At 35.0% G+C, this 17,081-nt stretch overlaps 1 protein-coding gene and 1 pseudogene across 1 annotated transcript; one reads left to right on the top strand and one right to left on the bottom strand.

Annotated features, from left to right (window-relative positions):
• Positions 1-1,171: 1,171 nt before the first annotated feature.
• Positions 1,172-9,291, top strand: LOC113332088 (annotated as a pseudogene).
• Positions 9,292-11,009: 1,718 nt separating this feature from the next.
• On the bottom strand, positions 11,010-16,062 carry LOC113331989 (protein HEAT INTOLERANT 4-like). The gene is made up of 14 exons (XM_026578642.1): positions 15,507-16,062; positions 14,862-14,900; positions 14,685-14,738; positions 14,530-14,593; positions 14,328-14,386; positions 13,889-14,013; positions 13,682-13,741; positions 13,477-13,535; positions 12,708-12,784; positions 12,508-12,546; positions 12,311-12,373; positions 12,165-12,212; positions 11,862-11,990; positions 11,010-11,456 (listed from the first exon to the last, which is right to left on the bottom strand). The coding sequence occupies exons 1-14, from the start codon at positions 15,852-15,854 to the stop codon at positions 11,409-11,411; spliced, it is 1,212 nt and encodes a 403-aa protein (XP_026434427.1). The 5' UTR covers positions 15,855-16,062; the 3' UTR covers positions 11,010-11,408.
• Positions 16,063-17,081: the final 1,019 nt, after the last annotated feature.

Raw genomic sequence — 17,081 nt, 5'->3', positions numbered from 1 at the left:
GAGTGAACTTTATTTATGCAGCGCAAATAAAACCTTGTATATGTACGAGGGGTGTAACCGTGTATTAGGCATTATCTTGAATCTCTAGAGTCCTCACTTGAGACGTTTGAGTGTGTCATTTTTTATCTTTTCCTGTCTATGTTTGTGACTCCTAATAAAATATTTATTGCGATATATGATGGAGGATTGTCAGTTTAAATGAGGACGACTCGTCTACAAATTCATAACTTCCCCACACCCAATTGCACTCCGTTCTTGCACTATGGGCACAAGTAATGAAGCCACATCTAGGGTCCACCACCTTTTAATTTAAGGATTTTTTCTTTTTTTTTTTGCTTTCTATGTCTTCTCTCTCGGACAATCAATATATACCAATTGATACGGGATTGTTTATGAGAATATTAAAAACATCAAAACACATGATAATTAAAATTTTAATATAAATGAAAAATATTAATTACAAGTAAATCACGAAAATAAAGAATCATGAATCACAAAGATATTCAATTTTTAAGATGGTTTTTACCGAAATCAGCTCTGACCATTTAGTTTGATATATTCTTTTTTGATAAGAGATCCTCCTAAAAGAAATAAGTATTTTACTTGTAATTTTGTAGATCCTAACGAATGTTATGCGCTAAATTCTTTTGAGTGAATATTAAATTCAAATCAATGTTGCGAGGTGTTAGAGAATTGTGTAACAGGAGTGTAATAAAGTGACTCAGCTAGAGGTGTGTCATTGTTGGTTGTTTTTATTATACTGCTAATGAGGTGTCAATTTATTCAGTCTGTCATGTCTTTCCATAAGAAGAACAGAGGTTTGCCATTCATTATCTAGAATACAAAACAAGATTTAGACAAGTTAGGCAAGACAAAGTGTTGTCCAAATTTGTTCTTGCAATAAATAAATCTATGGTTGTAGTTGCCCACAACAGTTATGCCTTTGATTGAAAGTTGAAAACACATCTAATGGTATTAATTTGCTTATTATATTATTAATGTCCCACTAATTTTAACATAATAATTTTATATTAATTTCTCATAATGTTATCAAATATCCAAATCAATATCCCATAATAACTTTTTTATTAATTTCTCGTAATTTGTTACTAATTTATATATTTATATACCTCCAGAGATGATAAAAATTTGCTAATTATTAAACATATCAATGAATCGTGGTAGTTGTGGTGGTGGAGCAGGTAGCGGTAGTGGCGGTGGAAGTGTTACCATCTTGCTCAATGTGATTTTTTTTCTTTCCATAGCTAGATTAATAGCTCGGCCCTTGGTGGAAGAAATGGCGATAGTTGGCGGTTCATCGGCGGTGGTGCATGTTGGTGAGTAGTAGTTGAGAATGTTAATTCTCTGTTATTACGGCACAGGTAACATTATATTGAGAAAGATGTACGTTGATCGTTTATAATGTTTGAATAAACTCGATCACAATATAAAAGAAAAGAGAGGGTATTTTAGGCAGTTCACCGAAAAAACTTTTATTTTTGCATATCTTTCACTATCGCCGAGTCAGCTAACTGAAAACGGACGGAAACTTCACTATAAGAGGTTTTGCTAATTAACAATATCCATGGGAGGTAATGCAAATTATTGGTAAGTATTCACAAATTACCCCTTATCATAATTTATATACTTCTATTAACTAGATAACAAATTTGTTGACAATTATATGTGATGGAGTCGATGGAAGTGGTGGTGGTAGAAAAATTAATGGTAATGAGTGTTTCTGGTTGTGGTGGTTTTTGATTTGTGCGATAGTAAGCAATGCTTATTTGTTGTCATTATGACATATGTAATATTATAATATGGAAGTCATGGTTCACTATCTTTAGCTTGTTCAAATAAGCTCGATTACTAAATAGGGGGAACAACTATCGGTCATTTTATATCGTAACAACAAATGAATGATACAAGTCAAAATAGATACACAAAAAAATAACTTATTATGGAGGTTGTGTCATTATGACACGGGTCAAGCTCTAGTATCCTAATAAGGCATCATAATTGATTAATTTTTAGATTTTTCTTTCTGCATTTGAAGTTTTCTCCTCGTTAATAAAAAAGATTTCTGATCCTAATTCAACTCATACACATATCACTCATAATTTTAAACCTCATTCTAAAATCACACCAACTAATTACGTTATCTGGGAATTACAAACTGTTTCTCCTTACACAAGTTATGATCTGTTTCGTTTTGTTGAATAACTTGTATGTCCTGTCAAGTATTTAATATTCCACAGAAAGTTAATCACTGGTTGATTAAGATTCTTTTGCAACTTCATCTGGATTTTTTCTGAATGCAACATCTATTACTTGGTTAAATTAAGATCATGAAATCTTGTCTTGGCTACTTTCTTCTTTTGACAGGTTATTGCCTTGTTCAGGTGTTAGTTTGTAAAATTTCGAACAATATCTAAATTTATGCAATTTAGATAAGAACTTCATAATCTCAAGAAAGGAACATATTGGATGATTCAATAATGCTCGATCCTTAGCTCATCAACTTGCACAAGTCTATCGGAATGATCAAGATAATGATCTTGTTTATCTCATTCTTCATAGCCTACAATCTGATTAAAATTCCTTTACAACTTTTCGTATTACTTCTTGCTGAGAATCGCGTATGCCTTCTCATGATAATCCTGATTTATCAACAATTTCTGTTTATATTGTTGACTACATTCAACATCTAATTTTCCGCAAGATTCCGGTTATTCTCATAAAGGTTTTGCTCCTAATTATGGATATTATTCACAATTTGATTGGAATCCTGGTTTTAGAGGTGGTAATTTTCGTGAAATTTTTTGTGGTGGTAGATTTCTTTTCAAGATGGTTTTCGTGGTGGTAGATTCGACCAGGTGGTAAATTTTTCCAATCTAATTTCTATACTCCTAATCCAAGTATGGTTACTACATTTATTGCCAAATTCGCAGCAAAGTAGGCTACTGTGTTGTTGAATGTCGATATAGATTTAGTAGGTCTTCCTATGATTCACCAATTCAAGCATACAATGCCTTTACGTACTAAAGAATATTATGAAAAAAAAATGATGATTCTTGGTTCCCAATAACAGAAGCTATGTTGCATATCATGAGAATTTTTATTAGTAAGAAATTGGGTATATATGACTTAGGTGCAACATAGCATATAACATCATATTTTTCCAACCTCAATTTATACTCTCCGTATGAAGGTTCAAATTGTGGAAAAGTCGGTAATGGTTTAGCATGTTCTCCATGTGCCATCTATAACTAAAAACTTATTATTCGTGCATTAATTTACCAAAGAAAATCATTGTTTCTTTGAGTTTTATCCTTATCAGCTTTATGTTAAGGATTTAATAACAAGAAAGAATTATTTAGAGGTGGCATTAAGAATGTTTTGTATGACTTGCAGTTTAGTTATTGTACAGTTAATTAAGAAAGTTTTAAACCCTGAACTTAGCACTGCTAAAGATGGGTTCAATAGATTAGGTCACCCAGAAAATAGGATACTTAAGCATATTCTTTCTACAATAATGGTTTTATTTCCTCTCATTTGGAAAAATCAGTGATCCAACTGGATTAGATTGTAGCTCATTAATGGGTGACTTTGAAGAGAACATCTAAAAATTTTGTGATTTGTTAATGCTTGTCACTTTGAGTGTTTTTGGGTTATAAGTTTTTTATAAAAAGAAAATCGAATATCATTTGACGATTCAATGGATATTGGTATGAGTCCCAAATTAATGTTTCCGATTTTTCTTTCTAGAAAAGAATCAAAACACTTAGAGTATTATTATTGTGGATACGCAATACCTAGCTTAGGAATTTGGTCACCAGAATCTATATAACTCAGACTACTGGCTCCATTTACAAGGACTCTGACTATGAAATGTGTCTGCAAATAAGGCTTTGATGATCTTAGCAGCGGATAAGTACGACTTGTAACCGCCTGTGTCGTCCAGCACTGTAACACTGTATCACATGTCTGTCCTCGAGAAGTCTATATATAGAACCTTAACCTTCAAGTTAAGGGTCCCTGATCGAGTGCTTCTATGAAACCTTTTTTTTTTATATATCTCTATACTTGTGTTTTAATTTCATTCTGAGTTTGTATCTACTTGGGTGTAGAGATTAGATTTTAAACAACTACATTTTGGCCGACTAAGGGATCTTTCGACTCAACCCTGTGAAATCGGGAAAAGTCCTTTGATCTTTCCTACTTAAGCAAAGTGGAATAAATCCTTGAAGCATCACACAGTGCAAGGTTATATAGATATCACATGGTGAAAGGCTATATATATGGAAATCTCTTGAAACAAATAACACCTTAACTCACAACTCTTAAACCCAACAAACTTTCATTTCAAGATTAAAACGTATGCTATCACCAAGTACTCGTATAGATATGGAAAATGTGAGAAAGAACAACGAGACAAATATAGACTCTGATCGACGTATAAGAATCTATCATCTTACAATAATCACCAGCAAAAGAGTAACGTGAATAAAGTTAGACGTTATCCTGAGGAGAGTAAGTACGCTAGGGGAGCTTATCAAGACCCAAAAATCATTTATCCATGAACAAACAACCACTATATGAAGCCTTCTTTGTACTCTCGGCACCGCCATACCGAACAATTTCCCAGAGGCAATACATCACATCCAGAAAAACACACAAAATAACTAGTTTAAGGGTACACGTGGACGGAGTTTGAGGATCCGGAAGACGCACTATCAACATAGAAAGAAATATTAAGCCCATATCTACAACAACCCTTGACAACTGACCCCACAACAAGAGGAACACAGCCTGTGGATGACCATTAGACGACGAACCAATAAAGAGCAAACTTTATTCATGAATTGTTATGTATCGCGTCATCTGATGCAGGAGGATGATCGACGATCGCTCACACAAGGTTGAAAGGCACACAATCCTTCTGATACTATGTACCGCTATCAAATTAGTAAGGAAACCTGATAACTATAGAGAAATATGAAAAGGAGGGGGTACCAAGTACACTACCAAATTTTTATTCGGAAACCTGTATGGAAAAACTTGTCACAATCAGTAGCATAGATCTTCAATAAATATCTGATATCTGATGCGAAGACAAGTTTAACTTGGAAAATCTCAAAAATGAATATCCAAGTAATAACCTAGTATGTACTCAAACTGTTACAGAACCGAATTTCACTAAGAACAAGTATTGTGATCTTTCTTTGAAGATACAGATTCTCAAAAATATATCTTGTAAGTTCTTTACAGTCTTTTAGGCTTAAAAACTGTCTATGTTATTTAACGTACTACTTGTGATGCTTCTATAATAAAGATAAACAATATAATACAAAAAATAGTTAATACAAGACACCATAAATTTTGTTAACGAGGAAAAATGCAAAACAGAAAAACCTCGGGACCTAGTCTAGAACTTGAACACCGTACTGTATTAAATCGCTACAGACACTAGCCTACTATCAGACTTCGGACTGGAATGTAGTGGAGACCGAATCGACCCTACGAGCAATTCAACATCAGTTGTTCTCCTTTGCGTCTCTTGGATCTCGCAAGACTCTACATAACACGATTTTCCTAACTGACTTCCTATACAAAACTAAGAGTTTCTTTGACTTAAGTGAATAATTTTATGACTATTATGCCTCTAACAGGGATCATATCTGATTTTCTTCATAAATATATTTAACCAAGGTATGGAAATCCATAGACTAATGAGGGATCTTCAATAAAAAAGGATACCAAGCAAACTCAAGATTAAGTTAAACTTGTTTTCTTCAAAATTTATGGAGATGCCTAATCAATTATACATAACAAAAACAATCTAAACAAATTAAACTAGAACTAATTTAGATATCTACCTTATGGAATCACGAACTCTGAGACAAAGAATATTGTGTGATTTCTATGTATCTCGTTTCTGATCTATATAGTTCAGAAACTAAAAGATCAATAAGAACATGATCCAGATAACACGAACTAGATTTCTGAAATCTAGGTTTTAGAGGACGGCTCTAGCCGCAACTAGGACACTGAAGTGTTAGGATTGAGATTGTAATGTGCAGGGACTCTTCTATTTAATTTGATGAACAATACTAAACAAGGCAAGTTCGTGAACTAGTTTATATGTTTACGAATTGCTTTGTATCCAAGCAAGCTAAAATTCTCCATATAGATTGTGCATGAAATCATGTGAGAATTTTTCTTTGAATCACGAAGAAAATGTGTACAACCTTAGTGCACAAAGTAGTTTTTGAGAGAGCCATGCTTAAGTAGTTCTGGAACCGTCAAGCATAAGTGGAGTATATGTACACAAGACCAAATTAGATCTGAACCGTCAAAACAGTTTGTGAACTCAAAGTCGTCTCGTAACTTAGGAACCTTTTGAATTTGGCAAATTCGTGAACTGTCAAAACAGTTTGTGTACTTGGAAACAAAAGGTACAAGAAATATCCAAAATCAGCTAGTTTGAGAACTGTATGAAATAATTCGTGTACCATTGAATTAAACAGAATCTAATATTATCTCAAAATCGACTAGTTCACGTCTAAGTAAGTTAACTGAGATTTAAAAATCAAGTCTTTATATTTATATATAAGCTGAAGTTTGTGAACTGGTACGTAAAAAAAATTGTGAACTTTAAGAACTAACTTGAATACTCCTTAGCTTGCATTATTCTTTGCAATATTCATCATCATACTAAATTCATATGACTTGTCTCAGTAGACATGATAGTAGATAATATGAGTAAATAGCATAGTCAGTCTTCACATACCTATGTTGATGAAGTTTCCGTTAACATCGTCGTTCTTCAATTTTCAATCTTCAAGGTCGATTGGTGACTCCTGATACTCAATTACCATGCTTTTATTCCTAATTTGAGACCGATTTTAGTAAACTATAAATCAAGTCATAGTTCTGATCAACTAAGATTGACAACAAGCCGGGCATATCAAAACTTGTGAGTTGACCGAACGATTTTCTGACATAATACATTCCAGAAGCGTATTATAAAGCAACAGACAAGACGACGACCAAGTTGCTGACAGCACCGAAGAAACATCCCAAACAAATCATAGGATATATGGAACTTACTACTTCGCTGGAATATCTGTCCCATGAACTCAGTAAGACAAGACACAAATAGTGCAGTATGAGTCGGGGCATACTAAAAGGCCCCCCGACCCCGGATATCCCATTTTTTTCATTCGGTAAGTACTTGAGCCACAAAACCAAAGACTGCCTAAATTGGAGGAACCTCGTATAATAATGCATAAATAGCAGAGACCTACTTCAATACAGAAAGACATATATAGACGTAACTCATGGTGGAAGCCATGTTTAGCACGGAGGAACGAAGAACAACGGCGACGAAATTACTTAGCAGTCCAAAGAATAACAAAATAACCAGAGCATGAAAGCACATCAATGAAGATAGCCGATCAAAGAAACACGATGAAAACTCACCTCCTGTTTTGCAGGAAACCACTTCAAGGTTATGGACCAACCGCACATCTGAACCTGCAGTTTATCCTCATGTTGATACTTCACATGTTGGGTTTGGTCCTGGTTATTTAAATTAACACATTAAACAAGCCTATTTATTTGAAACGTGGGTATTAGCAGGACGTAATGCACTTGTAATTGCCTAGTTTTGTCAAAGTCGTAAGGTAAAAGAGTTAAATATTAAAAATGCAGGTAAAATGTGTCGTCTTTGTAATGTTTGATAATACCATCTTGATACATATACTAATTTTTGTTTCATAACAAGACTGATAAGACTTTATGATTTTACAGGATTTGGCAATATCTCAGTGTTTGTTAACAGTTGGATATCATGTTGCCGCCATTACAAAGACTTAATTCAAAGATGCTTTTTTATAAATTTTTATCCTTTATTTCAAAACATAATCCAAAAGGAAGATATGTTTAGTGCTAGCAAATAGTAATGGAATCTCAAAGGGGTTGTTACATAATTTTATTATTTGACTTTAGTGAAATACTCGAGTAAATAAAAACAATCCAAGAACCGGCGAATTAATGAAAAAAATAAACAAGTTGCAAAGGAAGAAAGAAATTTCCTTGAAATATTAAACAGAATCCATATTAGATATACTTGTTTTAATTTGACCTGGAGTTTCCATGGTTAACAATAAGACATTTGTCACTTCCTCATTATTTCACAAACTCTTTTCATGAATAGAATCAAGTAATCACCTGAAGTTTTCTTTAATATTTAAGGTTTTTTACACTTTTACTTATACATAATTATATATGAGTTGGTTTTTATTTCAACACCATAGCCTTGATATTCTTATTTTGTTTCATGAACGAGAATCATTGCAGATAGAAACGAGCAAAAAAGTGAGACAGCTCTCTTTTTCTTCCATTCCCTTTTTTTCTTCTTTTTCACTTTTAAGATACCTACGTCCGTTGGTAAGAATTAAGGGTTAAGTTGTTGTTTCTTGACAAATATTTTTGGTCTCTTAGCTTTAGAAACCAACTTACATACACTCACTACTTCATTTCATTTCGTCATATTTTTCTAGAATGACTCGAAAAAGATCGCGAAACAACGAGGTGAAAAGTCCTACTTCCTCCGCAGGTTCTGCCCAACGATAATGACAGTGCTAACATCTCTAAAGATCAATACCAGTTTTTACCCATAGCTAACGTGAGTCGTATCATGAAGAACTCGCTTCCTTCAAATGCAAAGATATCAAAAGAAGCTAAAGAAACAGTTCAAGAATGTGTATCAGAGTTCATTAGCTTTGTCACGGTGAAGCATCCGATAAATGTCAAAGAGAGAAAAGGAAGACAATCAATGGAGACGATCTTTTATGGGCTATGACCACACTTGGTTTCGAGAATTACGTCGGGTCTCTAAAGATTTACTTAAACAAATATAGAGAGTTAGAAGGTGAAAAGAACAATATGGCTAGACATGCAGATGATGATGATGACCAATTTCCCTTGAAAGAGGAGATAATTAGTAATACAACTAATGCTAGTATTAGTGGAAGATCCGTAGGAAATAAAATAGTCACTAATTTTATCACTAAAAGTTCAGAACCTCATGGTGTCAATGCAGGTTCGTATTCTACCGGGTCGAGACCATGGTAAAATTCCTCTCCATCAAACCCTCTCAAAGAAAAAGGGTTAAAGATGGAAAATAAAACTATTTATTTGTTAGTAACTTACTTAACGGAAAGTCGGATCACCTGTTCCGACGAAATTATCTCATCCAAATTGTGAAGGCAATGCTAATTTTCGATATATATGGGAATATGTTTAATTTTCCTTTTGTTGTTTAACAGTATTGACTTTGCTCATTGAAGCGTTAGTATGTTTTTCGAAATTCCAAGTATTATAGCTTCCTTGTAATATTACAGTTTGTTTCTTTTACCGAGCTGTTATATGAGAAATATTGAATTTCCCGAGATCGGATCATGATAGTTATCCCAAAATTTCATCATCCGAAAGTTTATTCTCTAACCTCATTTGATAGGATTGAACCTGAATGATAATTATGGATTGGAAAAACAAGGCCGGCCCTTATTTTTCTTTAAAACTGACCAGAAAATGTTACGGAGCTATGCGGCCAGAATATCTGCTTCCTCCATAGACATTGGCATTATGTTAGACAAAAGAGTTCAACACGAAATGCCTGTTAGATATTTTCAATATTGTTTGCCGCTACGAAGGGGGTCCGGGGGGCGTAGCCCTCCCGGTAATTTTTCTGGTTTTGAAATTCAAAACCTAATTCGGTTTCCAAAATTTTCTACAGTCGCGTCTCTTCCCATTAATGGATGACGACCTTTGATAGCGTCTTTTGAAGATGAAACGATATCTTCAAAAGGCATGAAACCCTCTATAAAGAGCGAAGGATTCTTCCCATTACAATGATTAAAAAAAAAAATTCTTTCTCTCTAAGCATCTTCAAAAACAAATACAGTGTGTTCTTGGTTGGGTCAAGGGAGTACAACCTTTGAATCCAACAACGTTGTTAGGGCTTCATTATATCCTGACAGCAATATTTCGCTGACCGATTGTACTCGTCAATTTATTGGGAAGGATCGAAATAATTGCTGAAAAGAATCGCAAGGCTTTGAAGCTCCAGTGATACAACATTCTTTTCGTCCTCTGTTACCTGATTTTCCAATAATGCCTCCTACCACATACCTAGCATCGTTGTTTGGTGGTGGTTGGTTGATGGTGGAGTTTTGGTTCTGGGAGGACCAATGTTTGTAGGTCGCCGTGTCATGTGGCCAGGACATTAAACGCATTGACATTGGCAACATTATGGGTTACCTGTCTTCTACGGCATTGGTCAAATTGTCGATTGTATTTATTTTTTTGGTCAAAACAGTGAGGGGAAGCATAGTTTTTATCATTTTCGTAGTGTTAGCTTCTGTGAAGATCTGCATCGGCTTCTAGCCATACCCATTGTGCCTCTTGTTAAAGATCATTTTCTCTGGTTGCATGCATACGGAAGTAAGCTAGAGAATCAGTTCTGGGTTTCATAAGGTTTGTCACTGTTGGAGGTTTGTCACTGTTGGAAATTATCTTTTATTTTTCTCTGGTTGCATGCATACGGAAGGAAGCTAGAGAATCAGTTCTGGGTTTCATAAGGTTGGTAGGAAACTAATTGAAGCTGACTAGAGTTCAGCGCAGGGTCCCCTGACTAACCGTTTCCCACACTGACAGCAAGTTTGTCGTACAATCCCTCCATGTCGTACAATCCCTCCACAATGCTCTTCAACATTTCTCCCTAGATTATCCATGAATCCGTATTGTATGACAAGTTCTACTTTGAAGAGCCACGCCAACCCCTTCCAAGTGTGTTGAGAGATATTCCAGTGTTAGAACAGGTCCATCCCCCCACTGTTACTAGAATTTCTTCATTCGTAATTCCCTTCAGCAACTGACTAGTATAAATGTAATTGCTTATACTCCTGACATGTAATTGCTTATACTCCTGACATGAAAAGTTGTGACAAAAGCATACAAATACGATTCTGCTCATGTAACATTCAGGGGTATCAAAGATTCAAAGTATTACAAAATTGCTATAGATGCAGCAGGGGAAAGACCCCCTCTGTCAATTTCCGAAAATATTACAAGCTGTCTCTATATTTTCTCCTACATATCTTAATCTGATGGTAAAGAATAACCTACTCCCTGAAGTTTTCTAGGGTTTTCAGCCGAGGCTTTCGCTAATTCCGCAATAAAGAGTTGCAGAGTATGGAATTTCACAACTAGTCCAATGCATTTCTAAACCAACAAAAGACATTTCAGATCCTGACAACTCTTCACTGAAATTTCTTGCATATTTTTAAGTCCACCAGAATAATGTAAAGACAATATGATGATGTCCTTTCTGCAGCGCTCTAAAGAACCTCGTGTGCCTTCCCGTAATACCTATTTATGAAGGGAGCCTGCATGGTGTAACACCCCAGACAGAAAAGAAAAGATAAAAGAAGTCAAAAGTGTTGTTAGGATAACTCAATTGAACTAAGAATTATCACGCATGCATTTGCTAATTGCCACCCTAATACAAGGTTAGAGTGATCTGAATAAAGATGTCAATGCACGCAGTGGAGAAGATCATCACCCTAACGGAACTCTTCCTCGGATCACTTCCAAGTGGAACTAACAGTTACATATATACTAATATATAACCAAGTAAGTGGATCTTACTGTTCTACTTAAACGAGAACATTATACCTAATACTAACAGTTATATATATAACCAAGTAAGTGGATCTTACTATTCTACTTAAACGAGAACATTATACCTAATAAATTTGCTAGTAAATGGACGAAAATATTAAAGAAATTACCTTGACTTCTGACACATCTGGAGTATCTGGAGTTTTTACTGGATAAAATTTGTAAAACCTCATGTTCTCAAAAGCTCTTTTGGTCTCTTCACTTGTTTCTTCTTTTGCTTTCTTTCGTACCTCTCTAGCCTACAAGGATTACAAGAACACACCTCTTATAAGAAAATTAGGATATACTTCACACCTGACCTTTATGGAATCCACAATGTTGTCTGATTTTAAAAACAGCATATATGACTAATGCCTTAGTGAGCGAAAATACATTGCATAGATAAATAACAAAAAAACACTAATTTCTGATACCTCTCGGTTCGCTTTCTTTGCTTCTTTAACCTTCTCCCTGATAAATTCCTGATGTTGCCAAGGCAAAGGTTGGTTGGTCAGGTGAGATTTATATTACTGATGACTAGAATTGCCCATCAAACAGATAGACATAGTTAGTTAGTTACCTTAAACGCATCTTTTTGATCTTCTGTTACTACCTCATCTGTAACTTTCTCATCAACAAACTCCTAGTAACACATTAGAAAAATTCAGAGAGCAAATTAGAAAAACGACTCGGGGGTCAGGACAGAAATAGTTCTTAAACGAACAACGGTCCTCTACCATAAAAGAGGATAACGAGAACAAAGCTGGTGATCTATACCTCAAGGTCATCAAGTTCCCAATCAAAATCACATACAACCTGCAAAGCAACAAGGATAAAAAATCGTTATTAATCAGAGGTTGAGTATGACAGATTTCCCAGTCAACTGTTGGAATTAAAAGCTGCTAGCATCATACGATAGGCAGGCCAAGGTTGCTTAAGTTGCTCAATTATATACAGATGTGTACAGAACAACTCACTAGTGGTTCTATTGGAAACATTATGTCAACAACAGTGCTCTGGTTGATTTCTTCCTCCCTGAATGGATTGTAAAAATCTGCACACGATATTGTAAATTGTTAAAAGACGTCTCCCGCAGACACTGAATGGATCTGATACTCTACTTTTAGAGTATTGATTCCATGGTACCGATCCATGTAAGATGAGCAACTAAATTATACTACAGGTAAATTTATCAAGAAAAAAGAGGCACCCTAATTGCTTCTACACAATTATATTAGGGTTAAATTTTTGGGCACAGTGATCTCAAAACAAAACACCCTAATAAGGCAGTGTTGGACTAGACCGAGGAGATCAAAAAACGACCTTGCTCCAAGTAACAGGAGACAAATTTGGGCTATGAACAGGTGGTCGGACAATGATTCATATAGCTTATATAGTTATATTCATTTTCTTATGCTTCTTTGTGGACACTACCATGCTCTAATAAGGCAGTGTTGGACTAGACCGCGGAGATCAAAAAACAACCTTGCTCCAAGTAAAAGGAGACAAATTTGGGCTATGAACAGGTGGTCGGACAATGATTCGTATAGCTTATATGGTTACAATCATTTTCTTATGCTTCTTTGTAGACACTACCATGCCCACCACGGTCAGTATGCGTGCGCAAACATACTTTACAAAATGAAGTACCCTTGTTAGAGAGAGGGAATAACATAACATATAATCATGAACGCGACAGAATTGAACAGAAGAATAAATATGTCAGTAGAGATTTAGAACACGCACAAGGTAGACAATATTCAAACTTCTTCAAATGATCCTCTTTCAGGGTTCTCAGAGAAGCTCTGCATTAAACAAAATGCAAGAGAATATAATGATTAGCATGAAACAAAGAACCTACACTAAGTAGCCAACTATCAACTAACACTACTCAAATGTAATCCGGAAAACTATTAGAAAGAAAAACAATCCAAACAAATTAAATCAATACCTTCTCTGTGTACAGCTCCAGATAAAGATATCAGATTTCAATCTCTCAACTTGATTACCCCTGTAAAACAATGCGATACAAATATATGATACCCATTTAGGGATGAAAGAAAAACTCATGTCACTGCACAAATTCAAATACATCCAAAGAAACTACTGGATAAAAACCAACGATTCAGGCATCAGTCATTGATGTTGCAGAAGGTACCTTTTTTCTAATGGGATGTAAGGAACCCAATCCATTTTCATTTGTTTCATTGGGATAATTTCCTCTGCCTCCCGTTGAACCGAGTTGATACCGATCTTATCAGAAGGAGGGAAATCATTAACAATCTGTTCAGCATAAGGAAAAGGAAAGAAGTCATTACATCATTAACTTGAGTAGGAAGAATGTTAATGCCTTCACAATTGGCGCGTCTTGTGAATGATTACAATATCTGCCACACTGATACATGTGTTCGACTATAACTTACAAGTGATAATATGTATCCATACATCTATGTTTGACCACTTGACAAATCATCATCAAAGCATCATGTCCAGTTATATATTGTTTGTAACCCTTTTGGGATAACACCCAATTCCAAATACAAAAAGAAATGGCATTGTATATTGATAAAAGCAAACACCATTGACTAGCAACTTACAGCAACAATGACAGGTATACAAACTAGTTTTCCCTCGCCGTTCACGGAGAGCAATTGAGCTGCAAAGACAAAAGCAAAGATATCATATTGACAACTATTCTGTTTAATGCTTTGCAGACTGAAAGTTAAAGCATCACTAAGAAAAAAAAAGTAACTCTGTCTCTGCAGAATTACAAGGACTCAAGCATATAATATCACTTACGTTCTGTACATCCAAATATATAGACTCTCTTTCCATACAGTAGTCCACCCTCTTCAAAAGCATTCTGCACATCAAAAAATCCTGTTAGTACCTTTTATCCACATTACACCAAGAAGAGAACCATGAGAGGTAATGAAAAGAGAATAAAAACTCACTTCCAGATTTGAGAAACTCCATTTGAAGCCATAAAGAGTTTCGATCTGATCCCACTGCAAATAACAAACATGTATTTTGTGAAAATGGAAAACAAAATGACAAGAGAAGCTTAACCTCCAACAGACCAAAAGTTTAGACTAAGAAAAAAATCCAACAAAGACAAAATTCATTCAAACCTCAGTGCCCACTGGAAATGCAGTGGTCCATAGATCCTCCTGCAAAACACAACAATCAAAATAAATAAATATAAAGAGAATGCAAATAAAACTACAAGCCACAACAGTTAGGCATTCAAAATAGAAAACAATAAATAAAAATTAATTTATTGATTAATATATGCAGTAGAAAAAATTCAAGCACCAGTGCAATGTTAAATTCAAAACACAAATCAGCTAACACAATTAAGATCCAAACTGCATAGAGTACAACATTGTAAAAAAAATAAAAAATTGTCCCAATGACAGAATTAGTCAACGAATTCAAAACTTGCTACCCTAACATACACATCCGTGTATTTTACATCTTTAATTATGACAACATTAAACTCAAACCTAGAACATTGAAAACTAAACCTATATAAGAAATGTAAAAAAAAAATACACATAATATTTATAACATACAGTACCAAAACCGCCTAACTTTCAATCAGAAATGTAGAAAACCAGAAATTTTCTTTGATTCAGAAACAGAAGTAAAGTAACCTCAATCAAATCTGAGCACTCATTCAATATAAATCTCAAAAAAACACCGCATTCATCGAATCAAACATATCAGAAATTAAAACCACAACAAAAAAGCCAAAATAGGGATAGAATGCAAACCATATTCCGCTTATCCTCAAAGTATTCAGGTTCTTCTTTGAGTTTAGGCTTAGTAACCCTAGGTTTCCTTTCCTTTTTTGTAGTCGCTGCTGTTGATCTTGTAGCAACAGCTTTACCTTTACCTTTGGCTGGTTGTTTTTTCTTCTCAACAACCTCATCTTTCTTCTGTTTCTTATTCTTTGGCTGTTCTTCTTCAGGAACTTCTTCTTCCTCTTTCTCCTCTTCAACTTCTTTAGGAATTTCTTGCTCCTCTGCAGCTTCTTCTTCTTCAACTTGTTTAGGGATTTCTTCTTCAACTTCTTTCTGGTTCGCCTTTCTCTTAGTTCCAGCCTTAGCTTTTCTCGCCATTGTTTCTTTCTTGTGATTGTGAGAAGAAGGAATTAAGTTTTCAAAATTAGGGTTTGCAATTGGGGATTTTCAAACAGATTCAGAAAAAATAGGGTTTATTTTACGGCGTTGAGACGACGCAAGAGTGGATTTGAAATCTCTAGAGTAAGAGAGAGAGGTAATAAATAGCGGTGTAGGTTTTTCTTCGGGGATCCAGAAATTTCAAATTTTAGAGAGAGAGAAAGAGTGGGCACGTGAGTATTTAAGCTGCGTAGATTTCAGGCTAACGGGTGGATTAGAATTAATTTGTCGTGGTTGGTGTTTATTCAAAGGTCATAAGGGGAAATGGATGATTAGGTTAATTGTTTGGCTTAAGATGCATGGATTATGGAGTCATGCAGCATCATTAACCAGGATATCCGAGGAAATTTTGGCAGATATTTTTTTCCTGTTTTGATTGTGAATGTCACGGATTACTGGATTCTATTCAAATTTTTCGTCAGATTTTATACTAAACATATCTTAATTAAAATTATTTAAAATATGTGAACACTATCATACAACTGATCCAGAACCAAAGTGATGACAACCCGTGGTACCTACAAGGAATGATACAGGAGATCAGGATCCTAATGGAGGAATTACCACAAGTCAAGCTAACCCATGATTATCGAAAAGCAAACCAAGTGGCGGATAAGCTAGCAAACGAGGCGGAAGAGCAACAACAACAACACCCTACTACATCGGCAACAAGAATTTGGGACAACACACGCCCATCTTTTATCTCCAATACTGTACTCGATGATAGAAACTGGGTAAAATTTATCCGCAATGTAAGAACTGTAATATCATAGTTTTCGTAATTAAATAAGGTTCCCCTACCAAATTAGGGGGTTCCCATTTCAAAAAAAAAAAAAAACTAATATACTCCTCTTGTAAGACAAAATCACGAAGGTTTTGTTTCTCTGATCCCTAAAACTAAGGGTTAAATCCTAATACATGAAAATTCTCTCTTTTCATTTGTTTATTTTATGTTTGGGTGTATTGTGTAAGTACCAGCTACAATTTGGCGTCGAAGGAAAGCATCAAATTTTCCCACGAAAAATCGCATAGTAACCTTATAAAATCGACAGGGGTAAGCTGATTAATGAGATTTTCATTTGAGACAAACCAAGGTTTGAGATATTCTCCGCCTGAGACATGGAGTTGTGTTGTTTCTTTTGTGAGGCACAATGAGTTTCCGGTTCT

Source organism: Papaver somniferum, unplaced genomic scaffold (genome assembly GCF_003573695.1).
Source record: "Papaver somniferum cultivar HN1 unplaced genomic scaffold, ASM357369v1 unplaced-scaffold_128, whole genome shotgun sequence".
In the NCBI taxonomy this organism is placed as follows: Eukaryota; Viridiplantae; Streptophyta; class Magnoliopsida; order Ranunculales; family Papaveraceae; genus Papaver; species Papaver somniferum.
The sequence above is the reverse complement of the archived record's forward strand: the minus strand, read 5'-3'. Positions and strand labels throughout refer to the sequence as shown.